At 36.1% G+C, this 23,877-nt stretch overlaps 1 protein-coding gene across 1 annotated transcript in view; it reads right to left on the bottom strand.

Annotated features, from left to right (window-relative positions):
- Positions 1-23,877, bottom strand: part of WDR72 (WD repeat domain 72) — a 197,778-nt gene that overhangs the window by 167,074 nt on the left and 6,827 nt on the right. The window contains exons 2-11 of the mRNA XM_040226552.1: positions 23,582-23,688; positions 16,704-16,782; positions 15,484-15,658; positions 14,770-14,846; positions 12,590-12,709; positions 11,469-11,614; positions 10,991-11,087; positions 5,629-5,779; positions 4,762-5,007; positions 1,894-2,114 (exon numbers count right to left, since the gene is read on the bottom strand). Of these exons, the coding sequence (XP_040082486.1) occupies positions 1,894-2,114; positions 4,762-5,007; positions 5,629-5,779; positions 10,991-11,087; positions 11,469-11,614; positions 12,590-12,709; positions 14,770-14,846; positions 15,484-15,658; positions 16,704-16,782; positions 23,582-23,688 (1,419 nt within the window). The remainder of the gene's footprint in view (positions 1-1,893; positions 2,115-4,761; positions 5,008-5,628; positions 5,780-10,990; positions 11,088-11,468; positions 11,615-12,589; positions 12,710-14,769; positions 14,847-15,483; positions 15,659-16,703; positions 16,783-23,581; positions 23,689-23,877) is intronic.

Raw genomic sequence — 23,877 nt, forward strand, 5'->3', positions numbered from 1 at the left:
CAATGAACTTCAGGAAATTCACACACACATATAACACAAGAAAATGACACGTGAACACAGATTCTGTGGCTAGAGTAGACAGTAGACCCCTACTAGACCAAGTGAATTATCTTTTCTAGTCATTTGAAGTTGTAAAGCTAAAAGAAGTCATAGGAAGTGGCAAGATAAAGGAGTAATCACAGAAAAACAGACCATATTGGGGCAATGGATTCTAAGAATAACCTTTGTTTCTGAATTTGAGTTCAAGTTCCACTGCAGATTCTGCTGTAGTGTTTTTGCTTTTAAACTTTTTATTCTGTATTGGAGTATAGCTGATTATAGAGGAGGACATGGCAACCCACTCCAGTATTCTTGCCTGGAGAGTCCCCATGGACAGAGAAGCCTAGCGAGCTACAGTCCATGGGGTCATAAACAGTCAGACAAGACTGAGCATGCACCCAGGAGGAGAAGTTTCTCCCTCAAACTCCCCTCCCATCCAGACTGCCACATGACATTGAGCAGAGTTCCATATGCTTTACAGGAGGTCCTTGTTGGTTCTGTAGTATTTTGTCTTGGATACCTAAGGATTGCCTCTTATGTCCTTTCAATAAACTCCCCTTTTATTTGGCTTTGAATGTGTCCTGATCTTTGGAGCTCTGATACCAAATCAGTTATGACTGAGGCAGAAGTAAAAGGGGTAAGGAGTGAAACTGATTTGCACTATCCTGGAGTCTAAAGGAAAAATATATATATATTTTATTTTAAAAAAGGAAGAACTTCAAGAATAAAAGACATATCAAGGTATCTCAAACCACCAGATAGTTGTTTTTTTTGTTGGGGGGGGTGCGTTGTACGGCTCACTTAACTTTGTTTTACTATTTTGTTTAATCATTTCTGTTCCTGAAATACTGCTTTAATTTTTTCTTACTACAAATATACAGTGCAAATTTTCTCTGGTTTTACTTTGGAGCTGATTTTTCATAATATTACTGTGGAGAAATAATTTTTACAAGTCAGTCAACTAACATAAACTGAGAGAACTCAAAACTTGTTTGTTCATATTTTATCAAATATATCAGCTTTATGAAGGCTGAATTTAAGCTGACATTGCATGAGAAAATTATATCTGAAAATATTTCCTTTCCTCAGCATAAGGTAGATGCTCATAAATTTGCGAAAGCTCATTGTTGAAAGTACTTGTTAAATAAAAGAGCAAGTAAAAATCTATTAAGAAAAAGAAAATGTAATGATGATTATTATTATTAAATTGTTAAAGGCAAAAGTTAATTTTAATTTATGATTCCTATATATTTATTTTTCCATTGAGTGTCCATTGAGTGCATGTATGCTAAGTCGCTTCAGTTGTGTCTGACTCTTTGTGACCCTATAGACTGTAACACACCAGGTTCCTCTGTCCATGGATCCTCCAGGCAAAAATACTGGAGTGGGTTGCCATGCCCTCCTCCAGGGAATGTTCCCGACTCATAGATCGAACCTGAGTCTCTTATATCTCCTGCACTGGGTGGTAGGTTCTTTACCACTAGCACCACCTGGGAAGCCCTCAGTGTCCATTATGTTTTATGTAAAAAGAAAAGATAATTTCATTAAAAGTTAAGATGTAGAACTAGGGGAAAGAGTGTAAGTACGTGTAAGGTAAAGAGAGTTAACTGACTTTTGTAAAGGCAAGAACTGATGAGACTTTTGCTTTAGAGCCACATTATCTGTAGAAGCTGTAAAAATAATAGAATTCATAACAAATAAGAAAAGGAATTCATAAAAACCACCCAGTTGTATTATGGGTATTTTTTCTTTTCCATGGAACTATGAAATATTTTTCCTTAGAGTTTTTAAATGTTCTGAAATGTTATATAACTTAAGTTTATGTGTTACATTTCACTCTTCATCTTAACTTACTTTGAAATTCTCTGGGGACATCAAAAGACTTGTTACCAGGCCAGCTTGCAAAAAGAATTTATGCAAAATTTCTTCAGTAAAGATATTCCACAAGATGACCCATGAGTCCTGGTCCCCAGATACCAGCCAACTTTGGTCTAATTTTGAAGAGAGACCATGTGGGTAAAGCAAGGAAGTAACACTGTGGTGATGACCTTTGAGAACTTTCTGAGGAAGGGAACCTGGAAAACAACCAAACACCAAATAATAAAAGAAAGTTACTTTTGTTCAAGAAATAGTCCTGAGATTTTCTTTTATAAATTTTTAGTGTAAGAAAACTGCATATAATTAAAAGCAGGCAGTTGACTAAGAAAATTAATAAATAACCCTTTGTTGTTGTTGTTCAGTTGCGAAGTTGTGTCTGACTCTTTGCAACCCCATGGACTGCAGCACATCAGGCTTCCCTGTTCTTCACCATTTCCCAGAGTTTGCCCAAACTCACATCCATTGAGTCATGATGCTATCTAACCATCTCATCCTTTGTCGCTTCCTTCTCCGCCTGCCCTCAATCTTTCCCAGCATCAGAGTCTTTTCCATTGGACCATAAAGAGGGCTGAACACTGAAGAATTGATGCTTTTGAACTTTGGTCCTGGAGAAGACTTTTGAGAGTCCCTTGGATAGCTAGATCAACCAGTTAATCCTAAAGGAAATCAACCCTGAATATTCATTGGAAGGACTGATGCTAAAGCTGAAGCTCTACTTCGGCCACCTGATGAGAACAACCCTTGGATTATTTCAAAAGGCAAGTGCCTCACTACAAGCTAGGTCATGCTTTTGATAGAGCACTGAAGCTGGTTGTTCAAAGTCTACTAGTTCTTCAAAGATGTTAGCAAGTTACCAGTTCCAGTTCCAAGAAATAGCCAACTCTGTCATAAAAGAGTGACAGTTCATACATTCTGTGTCTACAAAAGTAATCTCAGAACATTTCTGCTGTCCTTTCAAACAACACAATCACATCTAGTATAAAAGAAAACCAAAGATTCACAGAATGGTTTTGCTTCAGAAGATATTACTGATTACCTACTTCCACCACTTTGTTTTACTGATAAAGTATCTGAGGCTCAGAAGGGTTAAGTGACTTGAATGCAAGTGTGAAGAAACATAGCATAATGTTTAAGAGCATAGCTTTTCTATTAAACACATCTGGTTTTATTTTTCTGGGTCTGTCGGTTACTAAATGTGTCACCATGGACAACTTGCTTTTTCCCTCTAAGCCACAGGTACTGCATCTGAAACAGTGGGATAAAATAGCTCTTACTTCACACAAGACAACCATGTGAAATAAGATAATGTGCATACTTTCTTAGCATTGGCCCTTGGTATGAAAACCTGGGTATGAAAACCTGGGTTTCATACCATATGAAACCTGGGTATTTCATACCATAGCTGTAATAGATACTGATACTCAGTTTCCACACTTCTTCTTCCTTCATGATTGGCTAAACTCAAAAAAACTAGAGAGGACCACAGACCACAATCTCTTTTTATTTACACTGGGTCCCAAAGAATCATTATTACTTCTTCTATTCCATCAGACACCTCTTCATTTTATATCCACTAGCAAACCAAGATGAATATTAATTCAGATGCTACCAGTCTCATGTAGGTGTCTGCTTTTTTTCTGGATATGATAAATTAGCCAAGATAAAATATGCTAAGGTCTTAAGCTTTTTTACTAACTTTTAGCATCAGCCATTGAGACACAGAGCAGTACACTGTTGTCGTTGTTTAGTTGCTAAGTTCTGTCTGACTCTTTTGTGACCCCATGGAAGCCCGCCAGGCTTCTCTGTCCTTGGGGATGCTCCAGGCAAGAATACTGGAGTGGGTTGCCACGCCCTCCTCAAACAAATTTATCTACATAACTCCAAATCTCAGTCACCTCTATATTTCCTTCTTTTACATAAGACAACTTTCTGCATAATGGTCTTTACTTAATAGATTTTTGCTGTTGTAATGCACAAAGGTATATAAAAACATATTTATATTTCATTGACACAAAAATGAAAAACTAAAATAGGAAGATACCACTTTTTCCTGATTGGCAAATATTAAAAAGTTGAATAGAATAGAAGTTTGGCTAAGGTTTGAGGAAAAAGGCATTTTTATCCATGTGTGTTAGTGGATACACATGTATATTGATGTACTTTGGAAAACATTTTAAAATATATTTTCAAATATTTAAAAATATATATTAAAAATACATAAAAATATATATCAGATATTTAAAAATTTAAAAATATACATAAAGGTTGATTTAGTAACTCAACTGGAAAATAATTCTATACATATACCCACATATATGTGCAAAGAGAGTTAATTCTACATTGTCTGTAGTAGCCAAAGGCTAGGAAAATCTTAAACACACATCACAGAAGATTTCTAAATTAAAATTCAATTATTATTAATCATTTAAAATGAAGTCATAAAGAATGTGCTCAAAAATATTTTATTAAGATTTAAGAATATTTTAGTAAAATATGTAGACTGTGGTTTCATTTTTATAATACAACTAAAAGGATGTATACTGCTATCTTGTTATATGCCTATATATGCATAGGAAATTTCAGAAAGGGTATAAAGAAACTTATTAACACTTGCCTTTGGTGATCTTCCTGGAAGATCAAATAAGGAGAGAAATTTATTTCTCATCATATAGTCTTCTATTTGACTTTAAAAAAAATCTATATGTGTTTTACTTTAGCATTAAAACATGCACAAATTTACTACCAAATGCCTACAATTTTTTAAGCTTCAGCAGTCTTCTTAGTATAGCTTATTAGTTGAAGCTTAGATAAATTAAATAAATAGGGTCAAATAAAATTCAAGACCTTTTAGTAAAGAACCGCCTTCTAGAAGTCCTGCTTTGGCAGCACTCAAAGCCTGTGTAATGAAAATTGTCCCATCTTCACAGCCACATATTAGTTTATCAAGACTTGGAACATACTCTGATGAAGTGACAACCGCGGTTTCATTCTCATCTTTGAACCCAGAGAAGTAGTCACTAATACTTTGTGATGTGGTATAATGCTTATCAAAATTATCTTGAAGGGTCCAAGTGGTAGTTATTGGTATCTCTAAGAAGAAAACACACAAAAGGGAAAAATTTGGTTTATAAATTCATCACAGATATAGAAAATATTATTAAGGCACCATCCCTTGGGGCGCATAGAGGCTCTTTGCCATCCTAATGGTGTGCTACAGGTAGGAAGTTCTCCTGCTATGCAGTGTTTTCACTGCAAATGCTATTTTATTGGTTCTCTCTTCCTTAAGGAGACTCAGAAGAATAGATGTGTATTAGTGGATTCATTTTTAGACTTAAGTCAACTGAAAAAAAGCTGAGAAACTCTTTTGAATAAAGAAATTAGTTGAAAAGGAATACAGGATATCAAATGACAAATTCAAAAATATGAATGTGATCTATCAGTCTACCCTGTATTCATATTGTCAACATTCATTTCAATTCAATAAAACATCACTCACAATAAGCTGATGTTAATTTGAATTACAGTGGCCACACTACTGTAAAAGATCTATAAGCATCATGTTTATACCTATATTTATGTTAGTATCTAATGCATAGTGGTACATGAGAACTTCTTCTTGTTTGTAGCCTATTACTTAACTTAAAAAAAAAAACAGATTAATTATAAAGCATTTTTTAGAATATAGGTGATTAGAAATAGAATTTGTCTTACCTCTAGGAGAACCATCAAACTTGGACACAGGAACATCAGGGATGTGCCACAAGGTAATTCTTCCAGAGACTTCTCCAGAGAAAAGTATCTTATAAAAAGGTTCTTTCCTTTCATTCATGTAGCCCATAACAAAAGGAAGGCTCTGGTCCAACTAAAAAAGTTAACATTTATGTAAAAAAAAATTTTTTTTTTCAAAAAATAGTCTATATAATGGCAGCCACTGCTTTTAAATGAAAGAACAAGGCTTCATGGATAAACTAAATTATTTCCATCTATTCCCACTGTTTCAAAGTTTCAAGTAAATTTAGGAAAATAGCCTCTTACTTAAGACAGAAAAATTTTTTTATAAAATAAGAAGCAAAGTCATCAGCTAGATTTCAGAGCATTGATAAGAATAGCTAACATTTATTGAACATGTTCTGTGTGCATATTACACATTCTGTTAGGGGCTTTGCATGTATTCAAGTTAAATAATCCTGTGAAGTTGGTACTATTATTGTCCTCATTTTACAGATGAATAATCAAAGAGGGAAGAGGTTAATTTATCTAAGGTGATATTGATAGCAGTGGGCTTTTCAGTCTAGTAATTATGACTCAAAAGCGCATGTGATAATGACAGTGCTCTCCTGTGCACTGAGGTCTGATTTCTTTATGACCCTTCAGTTCCAACTGTCACTTAAAATAGCAACAACTAATATTTGTATGGTAATTTTGTGGTATTAATGTGCTTTCTAATTTTGTTGACTGTTTTTCAGATATAACATACTTGATTTCAAATTTGGCCCCAACCTGCCCGAGAGAAAAATAAATCCATAACTTATATACATATATATGTATGTATGTATGTGTATATATATATAATATATACTATGATATTAGTATACATGCTGTAATTTATATAAATATATATGTTATATATTTATGTGTAGGAAGATAATTTTGTTGAGACATAGAATGAATACTGGGCTTCAGAACTCTGAGAGATATGCTTTTACTAGTGAATGGGCCTTGAATCTTAGTACCTCAGTGCAGTGTAGATGTTCCTTGAGTAGACATGTATATAGAGATTATGCACAATGGGTCAAAATGATTAAGTGATTAGAAAAATGAAAACAAAACCCTCTTTTCATGTACAAATAAAAAGCACCCTGAAAAGAAAGCCAAGTACTGGAGCTAGAAAGTCTAAGAAAGTGATAGTTTCTTGTCAGAAAACATGTTTGAAGGTTGAGATAGATATTTTAGTGAAAAAATTCTATAATGTATTTCTAGAGAGTATTAAGGGCCAAAATATCACTACATTTAATCCTTACAGCAAAGCTACAGAGTAAATAAACATTATTATTATTTCTCTTATAGAGATAAAGAAACTAAGATGGGAAGAGAATAAAAAAAGTAATTCAAGACCAAGATATGTAATCCTCTAAAGTCTCAAGAAATAAGAGCATTGAAGAAAAACAGTTTCAATGAAGTAAGTGCCCTAAATCTTTTTTTTTTTTTTTAAGATTCAGAAGGCACTTTAGGGTCTTATACTTCTCAAGGGCATCAATTTTTTGTTAGAAATGGTGTTGATACAATTTGATTATTGGCCTCTCAAACTCTCTCAACCTTTGAGAACCTTAAAATTGACTAGTTCAATTTTCTTATGATTTTGATATGAAAATGAAGCTCCAGAGAGGCTGAGTGGTTACTCAAATTGGTGGTAGCACATCTCTTCCCTCAAAGCAAAAATGTGCTGTCCCACTAGCCCATTCTCCCCAGACCGCTCTTATCCCCTCTGCCCTCACTTCTGTCCTACTGTTGCTCACTTGCTCACACCCACTCCTTGATGCCTCAATCTCCTCCTTGCTAGTAGTTACCTCTTGAGTTCAACTGAAAACTCCCTCGGAGCCCCTTACCATGTGACTCTCATTTTTCGTAACAGTACCCATCACCTATCACAAGAAGTGCCTATCCTCCAAGAGGTAATAAAATGGTCATTAACAGTGAAGTCTCTTGGGATAAATACCTGGATTCAAATCCTGGTTTTAGCTCATACAAAACTCTATTACAAGAGCCAATTACTTCATTTAGGCAATTTACTTAACCTCCCTGTATCTCTTTTTCCCCTAACTGTGAAAGAAGGCTAATAAATAAAAGCACCTACTACATAGATTACTGTCAGGATTAATACGTTGATAAGGGTAAGTACTTAGAATGGTGGTGCTAGTGGTAAAGAACCCTCCTGCCAATGCAGGAGTCAGAAGAGACACAGGTTTGACCCCTGGGTCAGGAAGTTCCCATGGAGGAGGGTATGGCAACCCACTCCAGAATTCTTGCCTGGAGAATCCCACAGACAGAGGAGCCTAGTGGGCTACAGTCCATAGGGTCACAAAGAGCTGGCCACAACTGAAACAACTTAGCACACATGCACAATAAATAGAAACCATTCTTAATATCATTCTCAGAACAAATGAGAAATTCACTCCAAAGTCCATTCCCAGACTCTGGAACCAAACTGCCTAGGTTCAAATCTTGGGAATTAACCTCTCTGAGCATCAGTTTCAAAGTGGGGTCATGGTGGAAATTCCTGTGCATAAGACCTTGTGTGTGTTTAACAATAATAAGGACAAAAAAAAATAAGTTCCCTATAATCATTGTCATTGTCATTACTCTTAGTAATGACAAATTCCTTATCTGCAGTCTTCAGGCTGTTTCTATCCTATCTACTCCCACCTCAACACTGCAGTCTTACTCTACAGCTAAGACCTTGGAAAGCCCAGTTCCTCATCTCAGCAGTCAGGATCCCTGCTACAGGCTTCAATGATCATCAGCTATGATTTGAAGCTAGGGAGGTTCTCATAAAGCTGTTGGAATAAAATGTGAGTCCTTATTCTTGCTACTACAACTCCATCAGCAGATAAGCCCCTGGTATCCCATGAGAACATGCTATCGTCAAACAAGGGGATTCAATTCTATGGCATCACTCCAAAAAACGTGTTTATAGAGCATAATTCCCTATTTTCATTGTATTCATTAACCTCAGCTCCCTATACCACAAAAATGCCTTATTACCTTCTAACTGTAGGAGGCACTAAGAAGTCTTATATTTAGTGAATATTTAGTGATGTTCTGAATAGGAAGAAACTGAATTTAGTTTCATGGCTGGATAAAGGGCAATTAAGGGTCTAAGTATAAGTAGACCAGCTTCTTTTAGTTTCAGATTATTCTATTCATTTTCACTAGCTTTCAGGTACTTTTAAGATATTGAAACAAGTACTTGTAAGATATTGAAACAGCTGTGGTTATCTAAATAAGAATTATATATCAATAGAAGACTCACAAATCCTTGTCTTCACCTTTTGAGACATAAAGAAAGGCAGATTCCTCTAAAATTAGTATTTTTTAAAGTTAATTTGTAATTGTTTTTATTTCTCTTCATAGTTATGCATAGCATTGATACCTGCAGTAGAGGAGAAGCTCTTAAAGGACATTTCTCCTATCCAGCTTTTAGGGCAAACTGTGCTGTGTAAAAATGCATTCAGGAACTAAAAAGGAAGAAAGGGAAAGCCCTTTAAAAAATAACTTAAAATGCCTTTTTAAGCAAGCCACAATACTGCTTTTGTGATCAACAGCAAAACAAGGCTCTATTGCAACCCACAAACTCCTTTAGAAATTGGGCTCCACACCATAACTTTAAAGTTTGCTTGTGCCCTAATGGCACTTGGAGTTTTAATTTTCAGTTGATACTACTTAATGTTTTTGCAACAAAACCTCACAGATATGTTAAAAAGACAATATTGAACTATAGGATTTGCAACAACTATGCTGCCTACTTAAGCAAACTGACACTGTAAAAAGTAACATACGTCCTTGGTTGACACATCAATAATTCAGAACTCCTCCATTCTGCATGAAACACCTTGTTGGAGAATTAACTGATGACTAAATCCAGTAGAATTATTTTGGGGGGCTCCAAAATCACTGCAGATGGTGACTGCAGCCATGAAATTAAAAGACACTTGCTCCTGGGAAGAAAAGTTATGACCAACCTAGACAGCATATTAAAAAGAAGAGACATCATTTTACCAACAGAGGTCCATTTAGTCAAAGCTATGGTTTTTCCAGTAGTCATGTATGGATATGAGTTGGACTGTGAAGAAAGCTGAGCACCGAAGAACTGATGCTTTTGAACTGCGGTGTTGGAAAAGACTCTTGAGAGTCCCTTAGACTGCAAGGAGATCCAACCAATCCATCTTAAAGGAAATCAGTCTTGAATATTCATTGGAAGACCTGATGCTGAAGCTGAAATTCCAATACTTTGGCCATTTGATGCGAAGAGCTGACTCATTTGAAAAGACCCTGATGCTGGGAAAGATAGAGGGCAGTAAGAGAAGGGGATGACAGAGGATGAGATGGTTGGATGGCATAATGGACATGATTTTGAGTATACTCCAGGAGTCGGTGATGGACAGGGAGGCCTGGCGTGCTGCAGTGCATGGGGTCACAAAAAGTCAGACAGGACTGAGTGACTGAACTGAACTGAAATCCAGTAGGTTAAAAAAAAAAAACAACTTTCGTTGACACTACTAAAGTAAAATAGCTGCTTAAATTTTCAGGCTTCATGGAGTGTCAAAGATATAATTTAGTCAAGTAGAAGCTCACAATTACATCCTTAACTGTCTGCCAAGAACCATAATTTTATTTGTTTTAACAAGAAACTTTATATAGAAGAATAGCTAAATGCATGTAAGAATGATCTCAATATACAGTTAAGTAAAAAAAAATAGGCAGGATATGAGCCATTTGATAAAATTTAAAAATTGAAGTAGATGCATCAAACTGTTAATAACTTTATATCAAAATATCTATCAAAAGGGTTAGTGGAAAATGTGTGAGTATGTGTGTGTGTGTATGTGTGTGCGTGTGTGTATATATGCAGACAGCAAGAGAAAGAAAGAGAATGAGAGAGAGAAGAAATAAATATGGCAAATGTTGATGACTGGTGAATCTAGGTAAAGGGTAGGTGACAGATTATGTACTATTCTTATAACCTTTCAAATATTTGAACATTTTCCAATTAAAATAAGTAAATACATAAAATAAAAAACTCATAGTGAATATTTATGGTAATAAAATTAGAACTTTTAATTTCTCCCTTTTCTATCATTTATCATTTTTCTATAATAAATATGTATTATTTAGCTAATCAGACTTAAAAATAGATTTCTTAAAGGCAAAGACTTCAGTAACCATAACAGTTAGATTTAATTTTCTCATTAACAACTTGATGTGATGCTTCAATTTTTTCAAACCAGACTCTGTTACAGACAAAGTAACACTTATCTGAAACAGCTTTGATGCAGTCACTCTGTTCTTGCATTACCTTATTTTCCTGCACAGAAGTAGAGCACAGTAAATGAGGATAAATGGTCTCTTTAAGCAGTGTTCCATCAGCAGGGTATATGCTTTTTGAAAGCCCACTGCATAGCAAAATATAAAAAGCAAAGTTTAGAACTTTGGGGTTCTTTATTCAGTATTTTCCCCTCCCACTTTCAAAAGCCGGATGGTACCATTCAGGTTTCTAAACTCTAGTTAGAAATTGTTGGGTTAATAATTACAAGTGACTTTTTGAAAACCCAGCACCAGCTGTACAAGTTATACATGGTTAATCTCATTCCTTCATCCCCTGCTGTTTTATACAAAGGCTAAAGCCTACCAAGCCCAGAGTAAATCTTCTAGTGCCAAAGTTGTTTTGTTCTGGTTTTTGATCATGGGCAGCATGCGGGGATTTTTCCATAATAAACCTCCCAAAGTTCATTTTCTACCTGAATGTTTTGTATGCCGTTTCCATCTGAGCCCACCTGTTCAGCAGCTGATAGATATAACTGTGACCATCTTCTGTCCAGATGATGATTCTGTGAGCAGCAAGCACTTCTCCACCAGCAAAGAACTGCCCACTCCCACTAACTTCAGTCCAAAGAAGGGAAAAATCACAATAATCATAAACCTAAAATACAGAATGAATGATGCTTGTTAACAAAAGCTTCCAATCTAATCTACCAAGGAGAAAGATAAAGTATGCTTATCAAGACTATTTAGATGACAGTGTTAAAACAACACCAATTAAATATTAATAAAAGGCCACAATGCACTCATAGACCCAGATAATACTTCATTAGTACTTATTTTTTCACATTTACCCTAGGTAGGTTTCAGTGGATAAACTATCTGACAGAAACCTTCCAGAATGTGCTTAATAAGTACAGAGACCAAAAACATTAAGCATAGAGACCAAAACATCCCAAATTTCCTATATAATTTCATTCTTTCCATATGGATAGTCAAACATGAACATTTGAAAAATTTATTACACACAAAAAAGTTAATACAGTAGAAATTCTAAAGTACATGTTAAGCCATGTACTTTACATTTTAGTACAGAAATATATTATAGGCCTTTAAGTAAGACAATATAGTTTTGTTAACTGAGCCAAGTATATGAAATACTGGAGAAAAAGAGGATGCTATCAAATGATAGTAACTTAGCTTTCATTTCCTCTTGGAGATATTGGTGAATATAGTCACAAGAAAGGAATCCCTAAAAACAAATTTAATGACAAAGCAGGAAAAGAAAAAAGATCTAAAAGTCAGACCAATGTATGTACAGAAAATGTTAGCTTTCTTTTTAATTCTAAAGTGTAGGCATCAATTCTTTAATCTGAGATAAATGCTTATTATTATAATAGTTTGTTATTCATAAAATTAAGATGTACTTTATATATACAATATCCTGGAAAGCAAAACTACCCAATTCAGGGAAGGAAAACTGATAAAAGTTGGTCATAAAAGACAAGTAATTCACTGCTTTCATAACAATATTGTAAAATGTTTGTATCATACTTAAAATATATTCTTCTAATTTTTGCACTAAACAAGATAAAAATCAGATTACATTTGTGTTTATTATGTTATTTAATAATACCTTCCAACATTTAGAAAATACCACCAGTAGAAGTCTCTCTGTATATGTGCAAAATCGTATTGCTCGGCAGTTCAGGGAATTAAGAAATTTGGATTCCTTTTCATAAACATCTTGCTTTTCCTTCAAAAGGAATAAAATTATATTAGTACTAGTTGTAGGTAATTTATATCAAACTACAGGAGAAGACTCCTCCCCTGTACACCTGAAGTAGATCACACTATTATTATAAAAAAGCAGCCAATTTTCCTTTTGAGTTTTCTGAACTAAGAAGCTACTTTGCAAAGGAAACCATAAAGAGGAAACCCAGTTGAATTCAGGAATTCATCATATACAATCATTCAAAAAACATGCTTTTGGGGAATATACTATAAGATACTGAAAATGTAAAGATATGAATAACATTGACTTTTAGATGTAGCAGAAAGATAAAACCATGAAAAGTAAAAACAATTTGTTAAGAACCTGACTGTGTGGATCACAATAAGCTGTGGGGAATTCTGAAAGAGATGGGAATACCAGACCACCTGACCTGCCTCTTAAGAAATCTGTATGCAGGTCAGGAAGCAATGGTTAGAACTGGACATGGAACAACAGACTGGTTCCAAATAGGAAAAGGAGTACGTCAAGGCTGTATATTGTCACCCTGCTTATTTAACTTTTATGCAGAGTACATCATGAGAAACGCTGGACTGGAAGAAACACAAGCTGGAATCAAGATTGCCGGGAGAAATATCAATAACCTCAGATATGCAGATGACACCACCCTTATGGCAGAAAGTGAAGAGGAGCTAAAAAGCCTCTTGATGAAAGTGAAAGAGGAGAGTGAAAAAGTTGGCTTAAAGCTCAACATTCGGAAAACGAAGATCATGTCATCTGGTCCCATCACTTCATGGGAAATTGATGGGGAAACAGTGGAAACAGTGTCAGACTTTATTTTGGGGGGCTCCAAAATCACTGCAGATGGTGATTGCAGCCATGAAATTAAAAGACGCTTACTCCCTGGAAGAAAAGTTATGACCAACCTAGATAGCATATTCAAAAGCAGAGACATTACTTTGCTGACTAAGGTCCGTCTAGTCAAGGCTATAGTTTTTCCTGTGGTTATGTATGGATGTGAGAGTTGGACTGTGAAGAAGGCTGAGCGCCGAAGAATTGATACTTTTGAACTGTGGTGTTGGAGAAAACTCTTGAGAGTCCCTTGGACTGCAAGGAGATCTAACCAGTCCATTCTGAAGGAGATCAGCCCTAGGATTTCTTTGGAAGGAATGATGCCAAAGCTGAAACTCCAGTACTTTGGCCACCTCATGCGAAGAGTTGACTCATTGGAAAAGACTCTGATGCTGGGAGGGATTGGGGGCAGGAGAGAAAGGGACGACCGAGGATGAGATGGCTGGATGGCATCACGGACTCGATGGACGTGAGTCTGAGTGAACTCCAGGAGATGGTGATGGACAGGGAGGCCTGGCGTGCTGCGATTCTTGGGGTCGCAAAGAGTCGGACACGACTGAGTGACTGAACTGAACTGAACTGCTAAAATAGAAGAACAAGATATTTTGAAAAGACAAAAAGTGATCAGCACAGAATACTCAGAAACGTTCTCAATGTTTCTGATAATGCTGGGTATGTGTTGGTCTCAGGATGCCAACATAATTCCCACGCTATGGAATTTCCCAGCTAAGAAATTCTGAAGGATAGCCCAGAGCATGAGGCAGCTGAAAGAATTCTGTCAGCAGCACAGATACTGTGACTGTTCTTTCCTTCATCACCTCAACTTGTAGCCTGATGCCAAAGAGCAGGTGAATAGACTGGACTCCCAGTCTATGTACCCTCAATCATTCATAGTAATCGTCCTGCCACTGCCACAGCTCATACACAGCCAGAAGAAAGAGAGTCTTCTGTTGTAAGGGACAGAGGAATATTCCTCTATGATGGATTTTTTCAATTAAAATCAATGTGTGTATGTGTGTGTGTGTATGTGCGTGTGCATGCGTGCATGTGTGTGTAGATAAAAACATGTGTAGACATATGGAAAAAAGGTTAGGAAAGATACCATCCAATTGTTACCAATGCCCACAACTTGGAAAAGAGATAGGGAAAAGTACACAGAAGTACTTTTAATTTTTTAAATTTAAATACATATGCTTGAATTGGAAGAATAAAGGATAAATTCACAAGCCAACCTGAATGCTGTTGATAGATGAAGAAAGTTCCCATACTTTGAGCTCACCAGCTACTGATACGGCCAAGAGAGAATCTTCTGTAAAAACAACAAACATCACATGTAAACTGATCACTGTTATAACTGGTTGCCCTGAAGATCATTTCATAGTCATTTAAGGATTATCCAAGGCTACATAGGTAGAAAATACTCAATTTTTTTTAAAAAAGGTAAGAGAATAACCATTTTAGGTCACATTCTAAACTTGTCTTAAAATTTCAAAGTCATTCCATGTAAAAGGAGAGCACCACTGAAAGCCGATCCATGTTGCAAACCACCACGGCGGCAATACTGATTACACCTTCCTGTTTTGGAAATAAGTAAGGAGCTAGCCTTCCCTCCTTACAGTAACTGAATTCTCTTCTTGACTACATCGAAAGGATATAGCAGGGCAAGTCCAAGAGTCCGGTTAATCCACAACAAACCTCTGCTTATCACTCTTGCAATGCATCAAGCAGAACTGGGGCATGGAAACACAGTGTCTCCTCTCCCCACTCCATCTTGACCTCTTGCTGACTTTCCAGTGATTTGAACCACTGGGATGGGTAGTTTTTCTCGATCTGGCTTAGGTAAACACAAACCCGCATTCTGAACTCTTGCCCAATAACTTAACAAGTAATTCGAAGGTGAAGCTTTCATATGCCATCTCTAGTGTGGGAGAATACCTAACTATTACCTTGAATTGTCATGGAGTGAACAATGCATAAGCAGTTGATCCAATCAGGAGACTGAGTTGATACGAATGTGTGAATAATAACCAAGCTTTTGGCATCAATTATAAGAACATCTTGATATTCTCCACAACACAGAAGCCAGCCTTCTCCTGTCATCCGGGATGAGCAGTGGTAATACTGTGCAAATGGAATTCAAAACAAAAGTTTAATTATCACCCGCAATTAACAGAATTTTGGCTGTGGTGAAGACTTTTGTTAATTTTAATTTTATCATCTATCAATTAAGGTATTAGGCTGAATAGCAACTAAAATTTATTTTAGTTCAATGATTGCACACTTCTGAAGGGTTAATTTTGCACTTTACCTTGCTTATATTTCATCATTTTTTCTGGAGAAGGAGGAGGGATTTTTGAGAAGAAGCAATTGTAGTCCAAATCATGGAAAGCTCATAACGATATTAATTCTGGAATGCTGTGTGGAACTAAACAACAAAAACAGGTTTCCTATCCTAGCAATACTACTACGTGTTAAGAAGAAATAAACATGAAGAACTTTTGAGGAATTCTTGTGCCAAATAAATTTTAAGAATGGCTTATATAAAAGTTTATAATCTACCCTTGACAATCACAATGCAAAAGTTTTGATCCCAGAAAGGAGTTCATAAGTGATCCAATGCAAGTCATCAATGCTAAAAGCAATGTGTACAATGTAAAAAACAGCGTCGGTACCACTGGAATCATGCGGCTACCTTAAATATATGTTTGGAGTCTGTCTACCAAAAGTCAAAACCTCTTTTCAATACTGGGAAGTGATTATAAAGTGATTATTTCATAAATAAGAAATTCAGAACCTATGCACCCAAAAGAGGCTTAAATTGGGAAAAAATTTGCTTTATAAAACTGCCTGTTGATAAAATGGAAACAATTTTTGTGAGTGTCGTTGTGAGTACGTTTTGTAAACATAAGGAAAAATAAGGAAATTGTCTTTCAAATGTGTCTATGTTAGAAAGATACAGAAATATAAGAAATATTAATAAAAAATGGTTAAGTAGTTACTCTGGGGAAAGAAAAATGCCAAAATAACAGACGATAACTGATACTTCTAATGACAAAATAAAAATTCAAGAAAAGAATCCCTCTAAAGTTTTTAAACACATGCTGAGCAAATGATCTGAAGGCGTTGTAGAATCTGGAGATGTTCTGAAGGAAATGATCATACTTACACAGATTGCAGTGTGTCTGTAAGGAAGTATGGCCTTCTCCACGCACTGTCCATTGGTGACATTCCAAACACACATCTCCCTAGCAGAGATAACTTTGTATTATTCTCTGTCATTTCCACTCAGTTGGCTGGAATAATTTTTGTGCCACCAAGTTTTTCTTTAGTGCTGCACTTAAATGCAGCCTGATCGTTTATGTGGCTTTTCGTTACAGATTACTGGGCAAGAAAATGTTGTGGTCATTAGCAGGGATGACATACTGTATCTGTGTCTTTTTGTTTGGTAATTACACCCTGCCACCACCTACAAGCCATATCTGAGTGCCAACCTGACCTCCAACCAATTGTGGGGATGCAGCTATCCAGCCTAGGAGAGTGACAGGACGGCAATCTTTCTATGGAAACTGCAAAGTATTGAAAATGGTTTATTTTACTGAGCTTAAAACTACATATTCTGAAAAGCGTAATATATCAAGTGTTGCATCTCTGGAGCTCAGGTATCATTTTTGTAAATATAAACAGTGCCACCAAGAGGCCACATTTGGTCTGTCATTGATACGCTTAATTCCTTCTCTTCTGAAATCCTGAAATCACCCTTGTCACTAAATAGTAAGAAAATTATCAAGTAAGAAAACTCTGACTTGATTACATATATGTTATGAAGATATAGTTTTGAAATTCAGTTACAAATATATCCAGTGTAAAGCAGTTTAAATCTGTATGATTTCAGTTCACAAAAACCAGAACGGCTATTTTAGATTGGTTTGGTAATATTCTTCAGTTTTGACACTTTCAACACATAAGCAAAATTTTCCATGGAAGAAAAATGAAAGCTTTATTGGCTTTAATGGAGAGCTGCTTTTAAGCAGCAAATGATATGGACCAAAAACAGTAAGGGCTGTATGCATTTGGTGTTTGCAGACTTTGGGTTTTTTTCTGGCCAAACACTGGGAATCAATCTTGAAATCAATGGTTCTCAATCTGAGCTGCTTTTGCCCCACAAAGGACATTTGACAATGTTTAGAGACATTTTTGGTTGTCACAACTAGGAACACGATACTGGCATCTAGTGGGGAAGGCTAGCGACGCTGTGAAATGTGCTACAGTGCACAGACACGACAAAGGATTCTTCAGTGGTCCAAGATGTCATTAGTGTTGAAGGTGAAGAGTCATATTCTAGATACAGAACTAGATAGGCATGGTGGTTTTATTTGTTTATATCAAACTGTAGGCCTGAAAGAATTTGAGGTAACCTGAAAAGGCATGCAACTCAATAAAACAGGGGGAAAGTGAGTATATGTGTGTGTGTGAAAAATAAGACTGGGGAAAAGGTAGAAACTGAAATAATATCTCAAAAGTTTTACATAGATATAGATACAGATATAGATAAAGAAATGGAACCTGAAGCAGCTATCAATATAAAATTTTAGCTCTACAAAATAATTTAAGTTCATCAGTGTGGTTCTCAACTCTAGCTATTCATCAAGCATCACCTGTGAATATTTTAGAAGTTTCCTCAGAGATTGTAATCTCGTGGCTCTGTGTTGGAGTCGTGGCATGTGGGGTTTTGCAAAGTTTTTGGTCAGTTAACTTGTTTCTAGATAACTCTAACTCTAAACCAGTGGCTCTAAACTCTGACTCTACTTTAGAATTATCAGGGAGCTTTTTAAAAATACCAATGTCTGGGACCCAACACAGACATCAAGCCAGGCTAATTAAATCACAGTTTCCAAGGTTGGAGCCTGGACATCAATAAAAGCTCTTTCAGTGATACTAATGTTTCTAAACTCTCTTGGATTCTAATGCTTTCCCTGTTTGTTTGCTTATCATGCTATAGTCTACCTTAAATTGGAAAAAAAACACAAAAGTATCTTATAGTAAAAATTAACTCTTTGCCAATCAATTCTATTAAAGAAAGAAAAGCAAATTTATTGTACATCGAAAGTAGCATTGGCATTAAGCTGGAACTGCTCAGTTACATATCTAATAAGACACGAAAATTAACTATTAGGATGGACATTCTTTTTGTTTTCAAATACTGCTCCCAAACTTTATACATAGATTAAATCACCTTCAACTGTAAAAATGTAGTTTAACAATTTACAAAATTTTTTAAATTTCAGTGAAAAGAAAAACACACTGGAAAAAGTTTATAACATACAAAATTAGAATATTATTAAATTCCCCCTAAAAATTCCTTTGCAAAAGGCCTTTTTTTTTTCTTATTCAACTCCACATCCCCACCTGACAGCCTCAATAAAAATTCACTCTGGATACATAAATCAGTCACCACTCTTTCATTCCCTTTCTGTGTCTCAAAAATACACTGGTTTATCTTGACTCTATTCCTATGTTCATATTTGTGTGCTTACAATGCTGTTATCATTGCTCACATTTTAATGAAGCATCTAGAGGGAAAGGAGGTAAATATGAATGCTTGGTTTGCAATCCTGACTTAAAAATCCATTATATTCTTCAAATTCACTTTTGTTTCAAATAATACTTTTGGGTTTTCTTTGGCATTCTCAGGCTCCTATTTTCTTATGCCTACTTCTTCAATGTTGGTTTTCCTTTGATTTGTGTCTTAGGCTTTCTTCAGTTCAGTTCAGTCGCTCAGTCGTGTCCGACTCTTTGCGACCCCATGAATCGCAGCACGCTAGGCCTCCCTGTCCATCACCAACTTGCGGAGTTCACTCAGACTCACGTCCATCGAGTCAGTGATGCCATCCAGCCATCTCATCCTCTGTCGTCCCCTTCTCCTCCTGCCCCCAATCCCTCCCAGCATCAGAGTCTTTTCCAATGAGTCAACTCTTCGCATGAGGTGGCCAAAGTACTGGAGTTTCAGCTTTAGCATCATTCCTTCCAAAGAAATCCCAGGGCTTATCTCCTTCAGAATGGACTGGTTGGATCTCCTTGCAGTCCAAGGGACTCTCAAGAGTCTTCTCCAACACCACAGTTCAAAAGCATCAGTTCTTTGGTGCTCAGCCTTCTTCACAGTCCAACTCTCACGTCCATACATGACTACTGGAAAAACCATAGCCTTGACTAGACGGACCTTAGTCAGCAAAGTAAGGTCTCTGCTTTTCAATATGCTATCTAGATTGGTCATAACTTTCCTTCCAAGGAGTAAGTGTCTTTTAATTTCATGGCTGCAGTCACCATCTGCAGTGATTTTGGAGCCCCCAAAAATAAAGTCTGACACTGTTTCCATATCTATTTCCCATGGAGTGATGGGACCGGATGCCATGATCTTTGTTTTCTGAATGTTGAGCTTTAAGCCAACTTTTTCGCTCTCCTCTTTCACTTTCATCTAGAGGCTTTTTAGTTCCTCTTCACTTTCTGCCATAAGGGTGGTGTCATCTGCATATCTGAGGTTGTTAATATTTCTCCCGGCAATCTTGATTCCAGCTTGTGTTTCTTCCAGGCTTTCTTATATTCTCATATTTCATACTCTCTCTAGATAAGTTATCTATTCCCATGACTTAGGTACCATCAACATGACATTGGAAGCCAAGGTCTATTCACTGGGCTCTAGATTTCCACATGCAGCTAGCAATTGCATGTTTCTACCTAGATGACTTGCAGGACTTTACACCCCTTGTATTTAGAATGAGGCCTAGCATCTGACCTCCTGTGTTTTCATTCTTAATGAATATCATCACCAATGAGTTTTCCAAGTCATTCTTGACCTCACACTTTCCCTCACTGCCCCAGATGTGGGGTACCCACCATTCTAAATATATTACTCTGAAATAGCAGCATTAGCACTGTCCAGGAACATGTTAGAAATACAAGTTCTTGAACCTCAGTCCAGACCTACCGAATCGGTACCTCTGAGAATGGGGCTCAGAAATCTGTAAGTGGTCCTGAGAAAGGCTCAGATTTGATGAACACTATCCTAGAAGATTGAGTGTCTGCATGCCTAGCTCTCTAGTATCATCTCTTGCTGATGGTTGGAAGTTTTATTAATAAGTAATAACTCTATCAATGTAAAGCCTTTTTGTCTTAAGGTTTTATTAACTAAATATATTTACAAATATAATATGCTGATATAGCTATATCAACATTATTTTCAGTAGTGAAGTGAAGTCGCTCAGTCGTGTCCGACTCTTTGCAACCCCATGGACTGTAGCCTTCCAGGCTCCTCCCTCCATGGGATTCTCCAGGCAAGAGTACTGGAGTGGGTAGCCATTTCCTTCTCCAGGGGATCTTCCCAACCCAGGGATCGAACCCGGGTCTCCCGCATTCCAGGCAGACACTTTAACCTCTGAGCCACCAGGTAAGTCCCATTTTCTGTAGTATTCCCCTGATAAATCTCTTTCAATCCATTTCTTTTTAACTTTTATACATCCATATGCTGTTTTTATCTTTTAAATTGTTTTACTGTTTTTACTGATGGGTTTAGTCCCTTTACTTAATTGAGTTACTGGTTTATTCAGATTTATTTTAATTATCTTATGCTGTGCTATTTGTCTCATTTATTGTTGTTGCCTTAGGATTAAAGAACATTTTTTTCTTTTTTTAAATTGGAAGTTATATATTCTATTCTTTTTCATTTTTCTTTCTTTTGCTTGTTCTTTTAGCAGCTACCCTGGAAATGTCAGCATGTATATCTAGTTTAAAGTCTAAGGTTAATCAACATCTTTACCCACCTTTGTAACACCAGAGCATGTGGGGTCTGATCATTACGTTTATTAAATACAGCTGTTGATTAGGATTTTGTGTATGTTTGGGGGAGATGGATGGGAGGTACATATAAACATTACTGTAATGTAATCTGTGTTTATTTAAATTTTCTAAAACTTTGCTGAGTTTTGTTCAATATTCTATGTTCCATCAGATCTGAAATCATTGTTCTTATTGAAAAATATAATTTAGATTTTCATTACTTATAGACGGTTGTTGGCAGAGAACACTCTCAGTATTTGTCTTAAGTGTTACTATTTTGCCCTAATTTTTTGAAGGTGTTTTTGCTAGAGATATAATTTCAAGTTGATAGATATTTTCTCTCCACTTTTTGAAGATATTTCACTGCTATCTAGTTCTCATTTTATTGTTAAGAAGTCAGCTCTCAGTTTAATTAACATTCCTTTATAAGTAATCTGCTTTTTCTCACTGTGTACTTCAGGATCTCTTTTTCTTTGGCATTCCATCATTTCAGCATCAGAGTCCAGGTATTTATTTCCTTTATCCTAGAATTTATTTATCATTGAATTCAATGAGATTCCTGAATATTAGGATTTATGTCTACAGATGAAGTAATACTAAGTGAAAAAAGAAAAGAGAAACTAAGTCGGGAAGCAGTCATGATCAGCATGAATCTAATCATTTTGGAGGCAGAAATGCTAAGCCCACAGTCACTTCCTGGGACTTTTAAAAGCTAAAAAAAGAAAAAAAATCATTGTTATTTGGAGAAAGATGGGTCCAACCTAGCAATTTTAATAAGTTTAAGTAAATTGAATTAGGATTTGCTAAATATGCAATGGCTAAAGTATAAATTGCCTTAGAAGAATCTCGTAGGTGTAGGGTGTCAGACCCCAAAGAAACAGAGTTTTAGAAAATTCAAATCATCTTAGAAAAGGAAGACCAACCAGATTCTCTAGTTCTTTAGCAATCATAGTTATAGGACTTACACAGCTGAATTAATCTATCAAGAATATGTCCATTAACCCCTAGTTTCTTTTCTGAAGCTAGGCCACCATGGACAAAAACGTCAAGGTGGAACACAGGTAGTTTTCAGATCTATTTCTCACTCAGCTATTAGCTTTCTCAGTTCTGCAAGTAGTGTCAGAAAAATTCACCATCCCCAAATTCTCTAGATTGGGAATAAATATCTCAGCTTGTGTGGCAGCCCTAGTGTACAAAAGGAAGGTGACTTTTTTTAAAATTTATTTTATTTTATTTTACTTTACAATTCTGTATTGGTTTTGCCATACATTAAGAATGTACTAAGACATTTCATTTGAGCCTTATTCAAAGTCCAGTCTCTCTAAGAATAACAGTTATAGCTTTGCTATAAGCTATGAGAACACAGGTATCTCTTTGCTGTCTGTACCTCTAGCCTTTTTGTTAAACTATTCCATTTCTAAAATTAGACACTTGATTCCTCACTATTCTTTTGTGCCTGAGAATTCAAAGCCATAGAATTTCTCCTTGGGTTAAAAATTTAAAAGGAGGGAATTCTTTTCTTTCAACCAGCAACCTAATCCCTCGTTCACTAACCCATGCTGACTGGATTCTGCATTCCAGAGTATACTTTGCCAAATATCTCTTTGGCAGAGAAGTTCATAGTAGCTCTTCCATCAGTAGGGCTTTTTCCTACAGCTAATCTTACTTCATTTGAATAAACCTCCTTCCATGAAATTGCACCCAATCACTAGGTTCCTTCTCCTTCTCACTCCCACACCCCCACTAACAAGTGAGTCCTCTCCTCTGCTTGTTTTAAAATGATATCAAGCAAGTGTACAACATAAAGATTGTAACTGTTGAATTATTTTACAAAACTATGAAAGCTTGCTTGGGTTTGCTTAATAGCTCAAAGGGACTTACTGCATAAAAAAAAGACAAAGTGCCCAGACTTTTCCATTTTGAATTCTATACTAAGCAGCATTTTCCAGCATCCTTTACACAGTGAAGCTGCACCAAGGTCTGATATGCATGTTGGGATGTTCAAAGATTGGGAGTTATAATACTGATTACTTTCCTGGGGACTGTCACACAAGTCTTAATCAACCATTCAAGATCTAACTTGTCTTGTATGTAAAAAGAACATGTTAATCACTAAAGTTTCCTTCAGCTCTAGATTTCTGTATCCCATCAGAGTGCTTTTGTAATGGACAAGGAAAATGGAGAGGGGTACATAGTCTCACACATCTTACCTACCCGTTTTCAGCAGCACTAACTACAAAGGGCTGTTTAGAGAAGTCTCTCGCTCTTGCCAAACACATCACTGAAGCTGAGTGACCAAAAAGAAGTTCTTTGGCAGAAATCTGAAAATGATGAGAGTAAACTTTTAAATAGCTGTAAACTTTTTAGTTGAAGAATATAACATGACGTTATAAAATTATTCATAATTCTAATTAGGAAATGCTCTTTGTTTTTGCTTTATATAAGTTTCAGGAAAACTGATATATGACATATGAAAATCCCCAGGATAATAACCTTCTAGATAAAGGAAC

This window comes from Oryx dammah, unplaced genomic scaffold, assembly GCF_014754425.2.
Source record: "Oryx dammah isolate SB20612 unplaced genomic scaffold, SCBI_Odam_1.1 HiC_scaffold_26, whole genome shotgun sequence".
In the NCBI taxonomy this organism is placed as follows: Eukaryota; Metazoa; Chordata; class Mammalia; order Artiodactyla; family Bovidae; genus Oryx; species Oryx dammah.